Raw genomic sequence first — 17,678 nt, forward strand, 5'->3', positions numbered from 1 at the left:
ATAAAGATATAAAAGTAGTTTAATGCATCATTACTTCAAAAAACGGGGCAGAACTTGTATACATAGTGAACAAAGTCTAATGTAAACTACTCTTAGATCCGCCAGCTATGTATTGTGGTGGCTGATATTATTAGAGTTTACCCTTTTCATGGACATACGACTGCATTTGTTGTGATTAGAAAACATAAAATTCATAGTTCATCAGTGGCATCCAGGGAAGGGTTCATGTCTGTTCTTGCGGAGCACAAATTGAATTTTCCTCTCCATATCTTCATTGTAGATTGCTTTGCACTTTTCATGGTTGATCCGTCGTCTCGTCTAGAACAAAATATAGCTTGAAGATAAAGAAAGATGGAATACCACCCTTATATAAATACCTAAAAATTGTTCGACCAAAAAAAACAAATTGGGCGTTTTGCAAATCTTCGGAAATGGGAATATAACGTGACATTTAAAATAAGAGGAATTGCGAACTAAACTATACCTGGAAGGGTTTCTCATAGTATCTGGTTAGCCTGAACTGCTCCAAGATGCCTTCTTTGCCCAAGATTCTATTGACCAGCCTGCAAGCATCGTCTACGTTGTTGTTCTTCACAAATACCGTCCTGGCAATGAAGGACGGATGTCTGTTAGCCAACAGCCTTAATGTTAATTGCATTTTGAAAATTTAAATTGAATAATTCCAATATTGAATAGGATTTAGAGGTTATGTTATCACAATCACTTTGACATTGACAGCTTTTAGACGTTTTACGATATTTTTTTTACGCAATGTAAGTTTGCCCAAGGCCCCTACGTTTTCTGTTCTCTTTGACGGCGCAGCAACTAGTATCATTTCTCTCTCCTCGCTCTTTTAAAATGCCATTTGTCAAAAAAGGACAACCATACTGTTGACAAGGTGAACTTCAAATCAAGTGTTGCCTTTTTCGATGCATCCAGGCTGTGTATGTGTGCGTAAAAACGTGTATGTGTGCTCTTTTAGGGATGTGAAAAGTCGATTTTAATCATGTTATATATCGATAAACGCTACACAGCGGAACGAAATACCTATTAATTGAAGCTTCAATATCTTCGTTAAACATATACATAATTGAAATGCTAATGAATAATAAATATGTTAGAATATAATAAAATATTTCAATTATTGCGGAACACATATCTAAGTAGGTATTTATGTATTTTAATTAAATATCTGAACTTTCCCTTGGTTCCCTGCTGGGGCGTGACGATAAAATTATGATCTGATAACCACAATAAAGAATAAAAGCGTTTTTGTTCATTTTAGATATCGTCAAACCTTTGAAGTAAAATTAAAATTGTAAGAAATGTCGCTAGTTTATCAGTATGACTTTATCGACATGGCTACAGCAAGGTGGTGTTAAATTGTTAATCGTACACTAAACAAAAGTGGCAACAGTGACAGCTCGCTGAGACCCCGTCTCTATATATTATAAGTCTATGAGTTTGCCATAGATGATAGAATCCTATAGACGTGCTATACGCGCAGGGCTGCCAGATCGTATAATAGGCTACGAAATTCGTATAATTAAATTATTTTCGTATACATGTCGTATAGTTGGTCAATCGGTATAATTGGATACAAAAAAAACACCGATGTCAAACTACTGTCAATGCTTCAAAAACCAGTGTGCCAATCAGAGGGCCTACCGCGAACCACGTTCGACGTCTTGCCTCTCTGTCGCACTTGTAAATACGTACGTAAGTGTGACAAGGAGGCAACACGTTGAACGTGGTTCGCAGTAGACTAACTAGTAGACTAACGTGGGTTACGTGGGCAATAACCGCGAAAATCCAAGTTCGCAAATTGCGGGCATCTTTCTCTGTCACTCTTATTACGCTGTCATTGGAGTAAAAGAGAAAGATCCCCGCAATTTGGGGGCTTACCGTGAAAACCGAAATTCACCAGTTATTAAAAAATCGATTTAAAATAATAGTTTTTTTTTTGTACTCGTATAATGCAATCGAATTTCGTATAATTGCGGGCACAGGATCGTATAATCAAGATTTATGTACTGGCAGCCCTGTATACGCGTGCGTCCGTGAGGGATAGAACCAAGATAGAACATACGCAATGCGACAATGTGACTGGTCGGGTAATTGTTATATATAAAATAATTACGGTGGGGTATAAAAAAAATATGAGACTGACAATTATAAACAGTAATAGCGCTTTCTCTGCTACTCCTACTGAAAGATATATAAGACTATCCCGTTCCGTCCGTTCCCCCCACCACTCATGCCTAATCCATACTAATACTACATTTATGAAGTTTGCAAAGCTTTGTGGAGGTGAGCGTACGATTTCCCGGATTTCCTTTTCCATTCCAAGTGCGCGAAGCTTAAACGTCGCTCACAGTTGACAGTGACTGACACTGCTTTGTCAACATTAAAAACAAACAGCTTTGTGATATTTATTTTGTACTATAGATTATTATTTTTATTCAGTACCATGGCAAATGAGAGCGTGGGCATATCGACCTCTTCAAGGATGTCGGACGGGTCTCCGTCGCTAACAGTGCGTCAGCGGTGGCGCAACGTACCCTTGCACGAGCGCTGTTCCATGGCCGATATGATAGTACTGAAGAACGCTTTCCAAGAGGCCTTCATGCACAAATTGCTACCGAATCAATTCAGGGAGCTTTTGAGGACCCAGTTTAATTTAGAATACGATGATGATGAGTTCAATATATTGTTTCTGAAGGTACCTCACTGTATTTTTATTTTTCACACAACCTATTCGGAAAAGAGCTTTTTCTTCCCTGCTAGGAGGGATCAAAGTGGTACTTTTCCTCCCTGCTAGGAGTCAAAGTAACACTTTTGTGTTCTAGTGCACTATTTTTTTATTTTTTTTGTACATTATTTTTTTAGCTTAAATAATCTGTTTTAGCATCAGATTGTGTCAACACTAAGATTTTTTTATTTTCCTCATATATGAAAATGTGTCACACGGTATCAAAATTATTTCGTCTTGGGCCTTAACACTTGAATCCCTCATTACGCTCAGGATTCTACTTTAGAATCCATCGCTTCAGGATTCAATGTACGCCCTTGACGGAAACATATCATTTTGAATATTTTGATCCCTTGTAACACAAACTACTATTTTTTACTACGGTCATCTACCTACCAGAAAAGTAGACTTCAACGACGCTATGTCGCGCACCAAGTTTTATGCCGTTACCATACATATAGTTCGTTTTTTTTAGCATTAGAAAGAACTCCACAGAAGTAAGCGCACAGTTTTTATCAGGCTCTTTAATTGTTAATAATTATTGAATCATCTAATGTAGCATGGTCAATACATATACTTTACTTCAAATTATTACCGCTAAAGGTGCCGGATTTGGAACCACAAGCTTACTTCTGCGAAGTTCTTTCTAATGCTAAAAAAAACGAACTATAGTTAATTAGTCTAATCACTCAGTAACAAATGTACCAAATTGGTAGGTACACCGCATATATACCGCAAAGTTAGCATTAGGGGACCATTTTTGTTATTTTTGCTGTTATGCTTTTGACCGCTTTCGTGAAGCCCAGATCGCCAGGCCGCATGAACTATATTTATTTCCTATACCCGATCCAGATAAACACGAACCGTGACGGCGAGATGGAATGGGACGAGCTGGTGTCGCACCTGCTGCTCGGTTACTTCACCAACGACCCGGAGAACCAGCGCGCGTCGCTGCAGCTCGCTATCATGGGGCGACCCACCATCATGCGCTCACAGCACCGCCATCCTATATCCAAGATATGCTTCTGTCCTGATGTTGAAAAGGTTACCAATAATATATTCTGAGCTGACAAATTGTACTTATAGGAGTACTGTCGGTCGATTTAACTCTACATCAGATGCTGCAAATTGTGAAACTGCTATGATAAGTGCCGCTGCTGAAGGAATAAAAGTATCTATCTATCACTTTTTTGCGGTCTTCTTGAATCGTAAACTCTTCTTAATGTTTAATGCTAAGCCGAACTGAAGTAAATGCTAAATATAGGGACGCTAAGAAGGAAGAATTCCGTACATTGACCGCCTGTTCCTATCTCTATCGCACGCGCACAAATTGATTCAGCTTGCACATTGGCATTGAGGAACAGGTGGATCAATAGGTTTACGAAATTCTTCCTGTGTAGCGTCCTTACTTTATCATATAATTAACTATTAACTTAATATACTATAAGTAGGTAAATAGGCATGATTATATGTATGTATGTATGTAAGTAGGTAAGTACTATATTTTTTGATAATGATGTGTGCAGGATCGCAGCACGACTTCAATGCAGGGCGAGTACATCACCGCCAGCCGCGACGGGCAACTCAACTGGTGGACGCTGGACATGAAGATGCTTCGTACCGCTTATTCATCCAGCCGTCAGTGGAATATTCCTGTCATATGTCACACATTCATTCCTTTAGAGCAGGGGTCTCTAAACTCCGCCAATCACAATCACACAAACAATCACAGGGGTTCAGCATTCATTGAGAGAGGAACTGTTCCTAATAGCAGCAACCAGACACCTTCTCCCGGCGCAAAAACCGACGGTGGCCCGCGCAAAAGTTTCTGAGGCGCAATTTGGCCCTCAGGTAAAAAAGTTAGGAGACCCCTAGCTGCTTTAGAGCAAAGGCGCATTTTAACAGGATCGACTAAATCGAATAAATAAGGGGTCATCCATTAATTACATCACACGTTTAGGGGGAGGGAGGGGGTCAAGAAAATGTGACATATTGTGACATGGGGGAGGGGGGAGACACAAACTTTGTGACGTCACTTTAACTTCATCAGTAACCGAAAATTTATTTAAATTATTTTATTCGCTGTACATTTAAATAACAAGTTTTTAAAACGATGTTCGTTTTTATTCGTTTAATTTTCTTTCCTAAGCAGTTTTGGGTTATAAAATTACTAATATTTATATCGTCAAAAATATTTTAATAAAATATTAATAATATTTAGGTACTTACTTAATTCGATTTGGCGATTTCGTAGAAAAAATGTGACGTCACACTAGGGGGGGAGGGGTTTGCCAAATGTGACCAAGTGTGACAAGGAGGGGGGAGGCGTGTGACGTAATTAATGGATGACCCCTAAGCATCGGCTATTGGTGATTATGGGCGAGTGATTGACGTGATCCCAAATGTCAAAAATGGATGGTCATAGGTACTGAACAAGGTTTCCCATGACACAGTTTCGTCTACTTCAGGCCCTCATGTCATGATGTCCATTAGATTTTATTTTCGCAATGTTATGATGATTAGTCCCTTTGTTTAGCATGACCATCTTAACACATTTTTGTGATGCAAAATCACGACCCCAAAATCTCCCAGTAGGTACCTATCGTATATAGGTAGGCATGTATATCTAACGTATTCTGAATGTAGGAACCTAAATCGCGACAAAATAGTGAAATGGATAATTGATTATTTCTGTGTCTGATTTGTTATTATGCCGTAGATAATCAACTATCAATTATAGAACTCCAATTCAGTTTCAGCATCTCCTAGAGACAGAATTCCAAGACATCTCTATAAAGGTAGACGTTCACAGGGCCGCACCGGGCCATCGCACGCAACGGATTTTAGTATTCTCTGTATAGAAAGTCGCACAAGTGCGTCCACTGATCCGCACGCATCGGACACATCGCATGCAACGGATTTTAGTATTCTTTGTATAAAATTTCACATACCTAAAGTGTGCGTCCACTGATCAGTTGCGTGCGATGTGGTCATGTGGACGTCTACCTTTATCCGAGCATTTGTAAGCATTGTCTTTTGTAACATCGTATTTTAGCCTGTAGGTACTGTAAAAATATTCCTGTTCTCATAAAGCCGATATATCTTCCAGCTTTCCTGAAAGTGCGCACTACATGGGTGACGGACTGCGTGTGTCTTCCCGACGTGAACATGCTGGTGACTAGCTCCACGGAGCGTGATCTGCGCTTCTACGACATCACGGCCAAGACCTTCACGCTCAAGATCGTCATCACCAGCTGGGAGTACATGGCTAGTATCTAACAGGATTATATATTTCCCTGTATATATACGAACCCGATGAATGTCAGACTGAGCGAATCCTCACCAAAACATTGAATATTCTGGGCTTAATGTCGTTGTTAAATGTTTATACGAAGAGCTCGTATATATCTTCCTTTTAAAAATAGCGATGTCTTTCCGCTTCACGTAGTTTTAGTTTAAATAAATTAGCACTTTCCTTTTATAGATATGCACAATGTACTACTACTTCCAAAAGGACATAAACGAGAAGTGTATCCTGATTCTCGGAGACGCTGGAGGATACGTGCGAGTGCTGCAGTTCTCTCCAATCGAGCGTGGACCATTCCGGAACGAAGCTGGGAAACCGTTGCAGACCGTGCGACATATTGATCTACAACGCAGGGTATGCTAAAAAAATATAGGGCAATGGTTGTTTTATTATCACATGTACATAGATACATAGCTGCCTAGCTAAAGCTCGAAGTTAAGAGTACCTACGAGAGTAGGTACCGATGCCTATCGGTACTCTCGTAGGTAGTAGGTACTCTTAACTCCGATGTTAAAAGGCAATCATAAAAGCCTATACCCATAGATTTATAAGGCATAGACAGATAGTCCCCATACGGTGAACCTGCCAAAAGTGAAGCCGAAACACGATGGATGTGTGCGTGCGACGCTCGTGTTTTACGCTCAGCAAACACACACATGTATACAAAATATGTTGCCAGTATTCATTTACATCTCTCAAAGTAGGGGATTTTTAACAACATCCACACTTGGTTATTAATAATTTGGAAGTGTGTAGATTCGATTTTGTAGCAAAAGCTTTTTGTTTATTTTGTGATTTATTGCATTTCTGTACTTTGTGAAATAAGGTTTAAATAAATAGCTGATAAGTTTTTACTATTTTATGTTTATTCAACAAAATAAAAGTGCATAAAATAATAAGAATACATTTAAATATGACAGAGCATATTCGACTGTGTTTAGTCGGTTTCCAATGTTTCCATAATGCGTCATTCCGATTTAGTCAAATTTTTTCCTTCCATCTCGCAGACAGCAGATCAGTCAGAAAACTGAAACAAACATTACACATAATAAAAATAAGAAAAAAAACTAAATACCTAAATAATTTACTTACTTATAATTTTCTACAATTATACAATGAAATTCAATTGAGCGTATTTATTTTAGAATGTAGACGTCATGTCCCATTTGGAGGAATAAATATTCACTACACTGGCAACATTTAGAAGAAATGGCAGCTGACGAAAATTTGGATTTTTGTATTTACGATTATGTAAAAATATCACCTTAAACTCGGTACTTACGCGTGAAATGTAATATCGGGTGGTTTGTTTTTATTTTATGATGTGTTGTGACACCCATTCACTGTACAAACAACCATCTTTCCTGTAGTTTTTGATTTTTAAACGGGAGGCGTACACACACCGATTTGACTTTGAGTACTGCGACGGCCGTTCGAATACGACGATACGAGTGTGACGTGACGTCGCACTTGAAATGGCTTCACTGGGGGTGTACGGACTAGGAATCTATGCGTTATTAGTTTAAGCCTATACCATAATAGATGGGTTCAGCTTCAGAATCTGAATACTGAATAATGTTTCAAACTGACAGTTAGCGGGATATTGAGAAACCACACTACAGTTGTACGGACAAAAGCCAATAAATCTTATGTTTGTTTGTTTCAGCGCGTGCTACCAGAGTTACGCCTGATTGAAAAAGCTCGGGTCCATACAGATTGGGTTCGACAAGTTGCATACTACTCGCCGCTGCACTGTCTCGTGTCCTGTGCCACGTGCCCTGACGCACTGCTCATGTGTGACCTGCAGGGCTCAAAGACACACAACATGTTCCGTGTCGATAAGGTAAATCCGTAGGCTGATTGAAGCTTTTAAAAATGTACACGCATCTCAATATGCTGAATCGATTTTACCATAAATTACCGAGCCTGTTCTTTAATTGCTACCTTTCACGACTACAAAAGAGCACGCCTCGTAGATCTTGGACTCAAGCGTCTGCTTCGAAAATCTCGGCCCAAGCTTCCAGTACGAGTTTTAAACTAGTTTTGCTAGTCAGGCGGAGCCCATGCATGAAAGGATTTATTGACTAGGTACGTAATTGTCCAGCTGTCGCCGTTAGTGGAGACTTACTGAAAGGAAGGACATCATCGTACTTTAATTTTTAGGGTATCCTATGCTTCGCGTTTGACGAGGAAGCCCATGTACTAGTGACAGGCGGGCCAGACTGCACGGTGCGCGTGTGGAGCCCCTTCGTTCCTGCCGCACCTAACTTGGTTCTCCAGGGTCACCACGCGGGCATCGTTGCCCTCGTGCTACAGAACGACGGGCAGACCATCTATTCGCTGTCGAGAGACAGGGTTATCAAGGTGTGGGATGTTCAAGGGCAAAATTGTGTTCAGGTAACATACCGCACACCGCACCCACCTACGTACAGTCAACTGTAAAAATATGGGTGTACAAATCATCTCGAAAGTATGTCCCATAACTCTTATGTCAGGGAATTAACCTTTTGGCCGCCGGACCTAGTCCGCAAAGACGCTCACTCACACGCCAGAGCAAATTTTAAGTAAACAACTAATAAAAAGTTTAGGGATTGCAAATAGTGATATCGATATTTAAAATATTATGGTAAAAATCTTTTTAATTTAGCTTTGTTCTTATCCTGTTTTAATTTCATTCCAAATTGCCAAAATTAAACATATGTTTTACACCCGAAAATGTTTAAAATATAGGGATTTAACATAAAAAACAACCACTAAACAATGTCGATTCAAGACGTGATATCGCCGCACTAGGCTGTACGAGAAGTCTTTTATACAAGACAACGGCGCCCATGGACTGCCCGCAATGCAGACCGACAAGGACTGTTTCCGCGCGGATCAAGTAATAATAGTCTCTAGGTCAACGGCGTAAGCGCTTGTCGGTACGTAAACTTTATTGGCGTAACGTTAAAGCTGCGCATCATGTGTCGATAAAGTCAATATACCGGAACTGTTTTAGTGAAAATTACACGTGGGTTGAATTTTTAATGAGTGAAGATATTATTCCGGAATTAGAATCTATCATTATAATTTCAGTTTGGTTTACATTAATCTGTAGGTAAACTCTTATCAAAAAAACGTTCAACGACTTGTTACAAAAAAATTACACATTAACTTCAATGTTATAACAATAAAAGCTAGTAAAGTCTGATAAACAGGTATGTCCCTGTACCACACTTGTGCGAAGCGGTCGCTGCGGTGTATCCCTTCCCACTAAGCTATAAAATAACATCAATTATTTTTTTTATTTATCTCTTCTGCAATTAAATAGTCCACAATCTACAATGGCAAATTTACTTGTCTGACTCTACTTTATAGAGCTAAAGAAGCTACCTGAACTTTAAATATAGTTATGCCTATCTGACTCTCGTTCTACGTATTCTAGTAAGTAGTTACCTACTATTCGTTAAAAAAAATTGGCGATTAACAAGTGTTCAAATACTTAGATAAAAACATATTTCTGACTTTATATTTACTTTAAAAATTCCCATATCGAGTTAACATTCCCATCCCTAGCTGTCTTTTATACAAGACAACGGCGACGAGGAAATGAAAAATGTTGAAAATTGGAGCAATTTTTTTAAATGCCTTATTATAAAAGAAGGGATTTATATAGCGGCTTAAAAAGCAAATAAATGAAAAAACAAAGACCTTAAATATGAACACGAGTGTAAATGAAATTGCAATTGTTATTATTTTCACATTAACTCAGTGGTTGAATTTGTGTCTTGTATACAAGACGACGGCGCCAGCGTATCGTTCTATCGTTGTCTTCTATACCGGACAACGGCGGTCAAAGGGTTAAGATCTATGGGACATATTTTTGAGTAAGTTGTCTACACCCATATTTTTACAGTTGATTGTACAGGGGCGTTCAAAAGTGCATGGATAGATGTCGACCGTACCGTAATACCTTAATATTTCGGTTGAAACATCTCCAAGCACTTTTGAACGCCAGTGTACATCCTAAAGGGATGCAAAATGTCGCTATTAGTTCTGGAACTAAGTATCTAGTCTACTTTGGAGTTGGTTTCTTAAGCAGTTCTACAATTATTTTTATTTATTAAACTTTACACATAAATTAACAGTATGACACCAAAGCACTTATGTGGTATATTACATTATAATATTAAAATTCTAAAAATATTTATACAACAACAAATAAACTTATAACAATGAGATCCGGGACGCATTTTTACATTATATTATTTTCTATGCACCTTATCAGATTCCTGTAAAATACACCAGCACTATCAGCAAATATATCTACATCATCTGACTCCAGTATGATGCGATTAAGAGCAGTTCGGGCCCGAGCGGTGGGAGCGTTGGCGCCGCGCTGCGTGCGCGCGCCGTGGCCCGCGAACAGGCGCCGCCGCCGCCGCGCCGGCACCGCGCCGCCCGCGCCGCCGCACCCGTCCGGCACGCCTGTTGCGACGTTCGCCCGCGGCACTTGCAGTCCCATTCTCTCAAGCACGGATGCGCCATCTACTTTATTGTGAAGTAGTTGTCGATAGTGCATTATGTGTAGAAGCTTTCGTCTAGTCATTAGTGTTTGAAGGCCGACCATTCCTGTTACGAATAAAGTCGGATACATGTAGGGGTAATATCCATACAGACGTTTGTAGACATGTCTCGAGAATTTCTTTTGCACTCTTTCCAACATCGTGGTATATTTAGTTTCATAGGGATCCCATACTACAGCACCAAATTCAAGGCGACAATATGGTTAATTAATTACTTATAACTTTTAGTAGGTACCAGTAACGTAAAGATTTGAACATAAACAATTTGATATGATCCGTTGTGATTTGATATGATAATTTGTCCGTTTTGTCAAACTAAACCTGGACGTTAAACTCCCTTTGCTTACTGGGCGAGTAGAAATCTCTGGTGCACCACAGTGTAACTGTGATTTCGAGAACACTAATAAAGTTTGAGTTATCAGTTATCATTGACCGCACATGTAATGGCTCGCCGAGTCTTTGACCCGCAGCCTGCGATCGATAAGCGCTTAGAATACATCTGCGTACACATTCACAGACATATATAGAAGTACCGTCTGAAATCGGCGAGCGCACCCCGATCTCAGCCATCTACAATCCAGCTACGCGAGAGTTTATTCTGGCAGCCATCAAGATTGCAGTTCTGGTGTTGGATGAACAACTAAACACCAACCATACGGATGGCTTTACCCATACGAGAGCTATTGCGAAGGTGCTCTACAACCCGCTCTTTAAAGTGATAATCACTTGTGGGTTGGACAGCATCATCATGAACTGGAACCCGCTAACTGGTTAGAATTTGTATTTAGCTTTAGCCTCTAAATTGCCATTACCCCCTATGAATCGTATATTTTATTCTTTTATCGCGAGAAATACAACCATTTATGCAATTCACCTTAGTATAGATACAGTTAACCACCACCATGGAACACTGGTGTTTTAAATAAGATTACGAGAAATTGTTAGTTAAGTCTTTGAATTTCGATTTCTACTTCATTGAATTTTATGCGTATCGACCTTATCGTTTATCATGGCATTCATGGCACTTATAAAGTTAAAGTTATAGTTAATGTAAAGGGAAACGCAACGTGATGGTGAGGGATGCACATACCCGGCAACTTCATGGCGAGCAGATCCCTGTGGAGATCACTGCCGCCTGCTTCGACCCCGGTTACCAGCTGCTGTGTACCGGCGCTAGAGATGGTTCGATTAAGGTTAGAGATTCTATTTTTACGTACACAGACGTACTGTTCAACGAACCCGATGTCTTTATATTGTGATATCATTTTTTCAAATCTGGGGGCTTAGCGAAGATCACGAAGATGCCAATCTTTGCGCCGTAGTGAACGAAACGCTAGTGTCTCTCTGTCACTCTTATAGGGAAGAGTTATAGAGAGACATTATCGTTTCGTTCGCTACGGCGCAAACGATTGGCATCTTAACTAAGCCCTCTGTTCTGCAGCCTATACAAGACCTAAAATTAAGAAGACGTAGCCTATTGGGATTTGGGATTTATTGTGATATTTACGATGCGATTAGCGACAGCTCCTTTTTTCCTCCAAGTTCTTGATTTTGAAGAAGTCTGAGCTTCTCGTCCTAAACTATCTCGTCCTAAGCAGCACCTCGTATTTTTATTCTAATTTTACAGGTTTGGAATTTCAACACGGGATTGTGTCTGAAAACCTTGTCGATTGAGTACATGTGCGAAGTTACCGGCGTGTTCTGGGTTGAAGGACGGTAAGTAAAGCACTCTACTGCCATAAAATGTTCCATCTGGCGATTATCAATAGATGAAAAATGTTTTGCTTGCAGCATTATGGCAATTGGGTGGAATCGACACGTGACAGAGTTCGAGGATACTGGCACAGCCACAAAGGGCAAGTCATGGGAGACTCGGCACAGCGAGGATGTCCTGGCCGCGGCGGCGCGTATGCCATTATCACTTGCTACCAGCTCTTATAACTCCGAGATGATACTATGGAAGTTGGAGACTGGTCAGCCCTACAGGTGAGAGGAAGGGGCATATGGGAAGGACATCAGCGTGGCCATGGGGATTGACGTGGTCGTGGCTTGGCTCGATAGTCAACCAACAGTAAATGAGAACAACAGTTTTTAATTAGGAAAACTATCCATGGACGAAAGCAACTCACTAGACAATAAAACACGGCCGTAGAGTGTGAAGAGGATGTCCATTAGGTAATCTATTTCTTTATAATGAAGCAAGACACGCATCATGCATCACACCAGGCACGCATCACCACATCAGGCTGTCAAGGAGAAGGCAGAGGACCGCCAAACATGGACCGCCACCGACAAGGATCTTAAATATATGATGATGAATGAAACAAGACATGGATACAAATTTAGTTGACATAGGTGAAACCGGTTCCTGGTGCCTCGGTTGGCTACCTACTACCTAGTTAAAGTTGAAAGGCGGACGCCCACACCTTAAAGTAAATGACATTCATGAGTCAATTGTTACCTTTGCATGCCGCTGTGGGTGTGAGGGTGGAATAAGTATTAGTAACTTGTTATAATTATATTTGCCAGCTACGTTTTTTTTACAGAATGTTCTCGTGTACGGAGCCCATGCTGCGCATCAAGATGCAATTCAACAAGCGCGACTTAAACCGCGGTGCTAGTCCCAGCGCCACGGGTGCAAAACGGCATTCATCTTCCGCGCACAGGCCCAGGTATAATAAGGGATACCAGGTATCCAGGTTCAGGTAGATATCATAATTATATGAGACAGCAGACTGGTGGAGGTCTTGGGTCTCTATTGTTTCCCAAATAATTTTAAGTCATAATGTATTGTTTGTCCGAATTTTCGTTAGTCATAATTGGTTTTTCTCAGAAACGCGTAACTTTTCAGGATTGCCATAAAACAAACCTAACCTAACCTAACCTATCTATAGAATAACCTTAGGAAAATCCTGAAAAGTTAACGGTTTCAGTTTTATGACTAACGATAATATGACAAACAATACATTATGACTTAAAACTTTATGGGAAACAAAGGGACCCCCTTGGGATTATTTGCCCTGAACGTCATAATATTCACCTATTCAACGGACTTCAAAAATCTTCACTAAATTGTTGTTCCGTCTGCACAGCTTCAGTTCATAGGGAACGAAGGTAAAATACAATCAGAAAATAGCAGGATCATGCCCCGAGCATAACTTGTTAACTGTATTACGTGTATGGATGAATTTAACTACATAGATAAAGATCTGCCTATTCTAAAACTATCTCATTCATTTACTATGGCGGAATTCTACTTGAAACTGCATAATGAGAACCATAACGTTGGTCCATTGTATAACAATTGCTTTACGAGCTCTGCTCTTCAGTCAGCGTGTGGTGGCAAAAAAGGATGCCGATTATCTTTTGCTGTCACTACTCATATTATTTACGCCTAAAAGAATGACCGTCTCAAGATGGAGTATTCTTTACCTTTACACCATTGTAGTATACTTACGTCTCGCCAACTATCTGCGTTGAGCACTTAACCTGTGGTTACGGGTAATACGGGTTGTTTTGGTAATGCAGCATTATGACTGGACGCACCGTGGACACGGCAGCAGCGGTGCAGAAGGCGCGCGCACGCCGCGTGTCTACCGTCTCGCTACCGCAGCGGGCGCAGGCTATGCGCCATCTCGCCGTGCACGCCATGATCTTCCTCGAGACCCGGCCTATGCACATGCGCGTTGGTTAGCAAAAAATAACTACCTCTGTACAACTACAATCATGTCTCGCTAGTGTCCATTGCCATACGATGCTCGGTAGACCACTCTGGTAAACCGTACCGTTTAAGTATTCGCCATCATATCTAACTGTCTGTGGTAAAACAGCGTCGTATTACCATCGTATCATTAAGTACGACGCACGTAAATCTTTCGCGAGAGAAACAGCCCTCGAACACATCACATCATGTATGTTTCTCGGGTCCTCATAAAGTTCTTTGCTATTTTTTATCGAAATACTACAATCCTTGTTTTCCAGCATCACTGATATTGTCTGTCGAAAACGGTATGGTGCAAGCGTGGTCAGACCACTCAGCCGGCGGTTTCCAGGGCTCTTTCCAAGCCGTGCACACAGCTGGTGACTACGTCTCTGCGTTGGCCACTGACGTGCAAAACGAATACCTCTTCACTGGCACTACTGCGGGATACATCAAGACTTGGCTTATGTCGAATTATCTTGTCAATATGGAGGTCAGTAGAGTAATGCTGGACAAGAACAAAACAGCTATTGCCCAAAAGTTTATTCATCAGACAGTCTGGTTTTCTGGCTTACCTAATACGAATCGCAAAAATACCTTTCAGGGGATGTTACTTACATTCTTAGGAGATCCGTATAGGGATACTTAATTCAAAGGATCTCTCGGTGATGTCCATAGAGTGGGCTCCTTCATTGCTCAGAGGTCGAGGCTGGCGGTGCAGAGGGGTAGGTGTAAATCCGCTAGAATTGTGGGCTATCCACTCACATGCTTTTGGTAACTGTAGATACAAGCTGTCACCCTTATTTTATTATAATAATAGAGGTCACTGAAAAATATCAAGCATGTGAGTGGCTATACCAAGAGCAGGGTTTTTTTTTATATATAATATAGGTATTTGTTATGCTCTTTTCTAGAGGTCATAGAAGTTTAGTTTGTTTGTATATTTTAACTGGTGCTTTGCTTAATAAATAGAGAGTAGATAATGTCGAATGGAGCTATAAGGAACTTACGTCATGTGATTACGTCCCCAGTTTGTGTACTAGAGGCATAAGCCATATCACAGGCCACGCTACGCAACGCAAGACTTGTTGGAGATTATTAAGCTAGTAACGGATAATTGATTTTTCCCAGGTACACGTCAACATGCCAGCTCTCCGCCTCCAGTTCCCGTTCCTGTGGCGTGACCGCATCGAGGGTCGCGCAAAGCGTTGTGTGCGCGATCAACCTCTGCCCTTGCTGCTGAACAGTTACAGAGCCCACACGCGTTGCATCACTACCCTCGCCTATATCGACGAGTACAAGTTATTGCTCAGGTAGGTACAGTCACCACACGGGATTGTTATGCCATTTAGGGTTCTTGCTAAATTGGAAATTCTATAGCGTAAGTATTGAACAACCAATTTAGCTAGAACCCTAAATGGCGCAACAATCGCAGAGCGTGATGGTACTACGCGCTCAACGAAGACCATAGCATGTTGTTATAGGTACTTACATATGTGAGTAGAGGTCTGTTGGTCAGGAACTACCGGTTACGAGGGTTGTGTCAAGTGTTGTGTAGGTATAATCTGCTCAAGTACTACAGTGTTAAGTTCGTTCGCGTACCTACTGTGTCCCATGGTGCTGAACAACTATAGACTCTATAGAGGATAGCTGCATTGGATATTGGATCATCACGAGACATCGTAACTTTTACAGCATTTTTGGTGCAGGGGAGTGTTGTTAACGGAATCGGTATAAACAATTTCAACCCTTATGATTAATTAGCATTAATTACGTTAATATTAACCTTAATTTACCATTTTAGTTGGAATTATCATCACACATCAACGACATGATTGATACCTACGAGTACATTAAACGACAATAAACTGGTGCTCTGTACTACCTGGCCCAAGACTCCCATCATGAAGGTCATGTTAAGCGCTGCAGTGACCAGCTGCTGCTCATTATACTCACTTGAATCGACGACAGTACAATGTACTATCTACAATATTAATTCCTAGTGTGACTCTCTCAATCAACCGACCCATTTAAATGTACCGGTAATCTTTTCACGCAGTGGTAGTTCAGACTACAGCGTTCGAGTCTGGCGTCTTTCCGGCGAGTACCTGCATACCCTGGGCTCCTACAGGCCGTGGAACCTGGAAGAGACCTCCGTGCCACCTGATGTCAAGAAAGTTGCCAGCTTTACCACTATGAAGGTGAGCTTTCTTGTCTACAATTGATAAAGCTGAACACTGACTCACGAATTTTTCACAAAAGCCGGCGCATTAGAAAGGTTTAGTACATTTGAGGGCTGGTGTCGAGTAATTTAAAGGATTCAGAAGAACAGTAATATTTTTTTCATCAAATTCAATTTATGTCGTTCTTACTTAGTCCATTATTCATTTTAATTTCTCTAGGCTTAGCTCGTCCTCCCAAAAACACCGGTGGTCTATCTCGCGGGTTGCGGCTTGCGGAGTACCTACTCGTGCTAACCCTAATGAAAACTTAAAATTTGAATCACTTCAATTTTCTTTTGCTTCATTTTTAGAACTGACACCTATAAGTATTTGAAATAAGAATCCATCAGCCATAACCTTATCGTATGCAGGTCTTCCGCGGAGGATACGTGTCGCGCTACGTGCCCGGCCAGATTGAGATCGACAAGCTACGCGACATCACAGAGCGCGAGCTGCGCACGGGCACGTTCGGCGCGCCGTGCGAAGAGCCGCTGCTCGGGCACCACTTCAAGCTGCCGCGCCGCCCGGAGGCGCAGGCGCGGATTGTGCTCGATGATTCTCTGCCGACGGTTAGTTATAAGACCGAGGACCCAGAGGAGGGCTTATTGCCTCTTCAGTGTCATGTCATGCCTGGTAAATTGCGAGCGATAGGTGCCGCTTGTAGCACTTAAAGATGCTGTGCCGCTTGACACGAGGACTCTGCTAACCAGTTACATTGATGTTTCTATCCTTCATATACTTGGTGCCGTGTACTCTCTACTAACAATACGAATAAGTGACCGGATTCATATGAGCGGACCAAAGGATAAAAGGACGCTTCATGTCGTCGAGCTCGCTGAATCGCAGATACAGTTAATAGAGCAGGATACGGCAGCCCGACAAGTTCTAATTTAACCGAAAACCACTTGTTATTTTCCAGATCCCACTATACGCGCATCTGCGCATGGCATCCACTAACCCGATACGTCGGCCGCCCACGCCGGAGCTGGTGCGCGCCACGCGCCTGCGCCGCGCTGCGTCCGCCTGCATGAAGAAGGCGCATTTCGGCTCCACTTCTATGGAGGGGCCCCTGCGGTTGAGCTCGGAAAAACGCCCGGAAACATGAGAAGGCTTTATTAGAGCCTTGCTCGGG

At 41.4% G+C, this 17,678-nt stretch overlaps 2 protein-coding genes across 2 annotated transcripts; one reads left to right on the forward strand and one right to left on the reverse strand.

The window, feature by feature from the left end:
* Window positions 1–58: 58 nt before the first annotated feature.
* Window positions 59–731, reverse strand: LOC134679962 (small ribosomal subunit protein bS21m). The gene is made up of 2 exons (XM_063538918.1): window positions 485–731; window positions 59–318 (listed from the first exon to the last, which is right to left on the reverse strand). The coding sequence occupies exons 1-2, from the start codon at window positions 656–658 to the stop codon at window positions 202–204; spliced, it is 291 nt and encodes a 96-aa protein (XP_063394988.1). The 5' UTR covers window positions 659–731; the 3' UTR covers window positions 59–201.
* A 1,591-nt stretch (window positions 732–2,322) lies between these two features.
* On the forward strand, window positions 2,323–17,678 carry LOC134679972 (WD repeat-containing protein on Y chromosome-like). The gene is made up of 18 exons (XM_063538931.1): window positions 2,323–2,722; window positions 3,605–3,796; window positions 4,279–4,390; window positions 5,862–6,019; window positions 6,237–6,413; window positions 7,726–7,902; window positions 8,223–8,456; window positions 11,142–11,394; window positions 11,681–11,817; window positions 12,252–12,340; window positions 12,416–12,610; window positions 13,171–13,296; window positions 14,153–14,313; window positions 14,606–14,817; window positions 15,456–15,637; window positions 16,384–16,525; window positions 16,918–17,115; window positions 17,466–17,678. Exons 1-18 carry the CDS (start codon window positions 2,471–2,473, stop codon window positions 17,649–17,651), a joined length of 3,183 nt encoding a protein of 1,060 aa, XP_063395001.1. The 5' UTR covers window positions 2,323–2,470; the 3' UTR covers window positions 17,652–17,678.

Source organism: Cydia fagiglandana, chromosome 1 (assembly GCF_963556715.1).
Source record: "Cydia fagiglandana chromosome 1, ilCydFagi1.1, whole genome shotgun sequence".
In the NCBI taxonomy this organism is placed as follows: Eukaryota; Metazoa; Arthropoda; class Insecta; order Lepidoptera; family Tortricidae; genus Cydia; species Cydia fagiglandana.

What these genes read in the sequence shown, in the direction of transcription:
- LOC134679972 (XM_063538931.1), top strand. Translation starts at nt 2,471, where the DNA reads ATGGCAAATGAGAGCGTGGGCATATCGACCTCTTCAAGGATGTCGGAC. An exon ending in CTAGAGATGGTTCGATTAAG is followed by an intron (nt 11,818 to 12,251) that starts GTTAGAGATTCT and finishes CTAATTTTACAG; the next exon opens with GTTTGGAATTTCAACACGGG. An exon ending in ATTATCTTGTCAATATGGAG is followed by an intron (nt 14,818 to 15,455) that starts GTCAGTAGAGTA and finishes GATTTTTCCCAG; the next exon opens with GTACACGTCAACATGCCAGC.
- LOC134679962 (XM_063538918.1), bottom strand. Translation starts at nt 658, where the DNA reads ATGCAATTAACATTAAGGCTGTTGGCTAACAGACATCCGTCCTTCATT. An exon ending in ACTATGAGAAACCCTTCCAG is followed by an intron (nt 319 to 484) that starts GTATAGTTTAGT and finishes ATTTTGTTCTAG; the next exon opens with ACGAGACGACGGATCAACCA.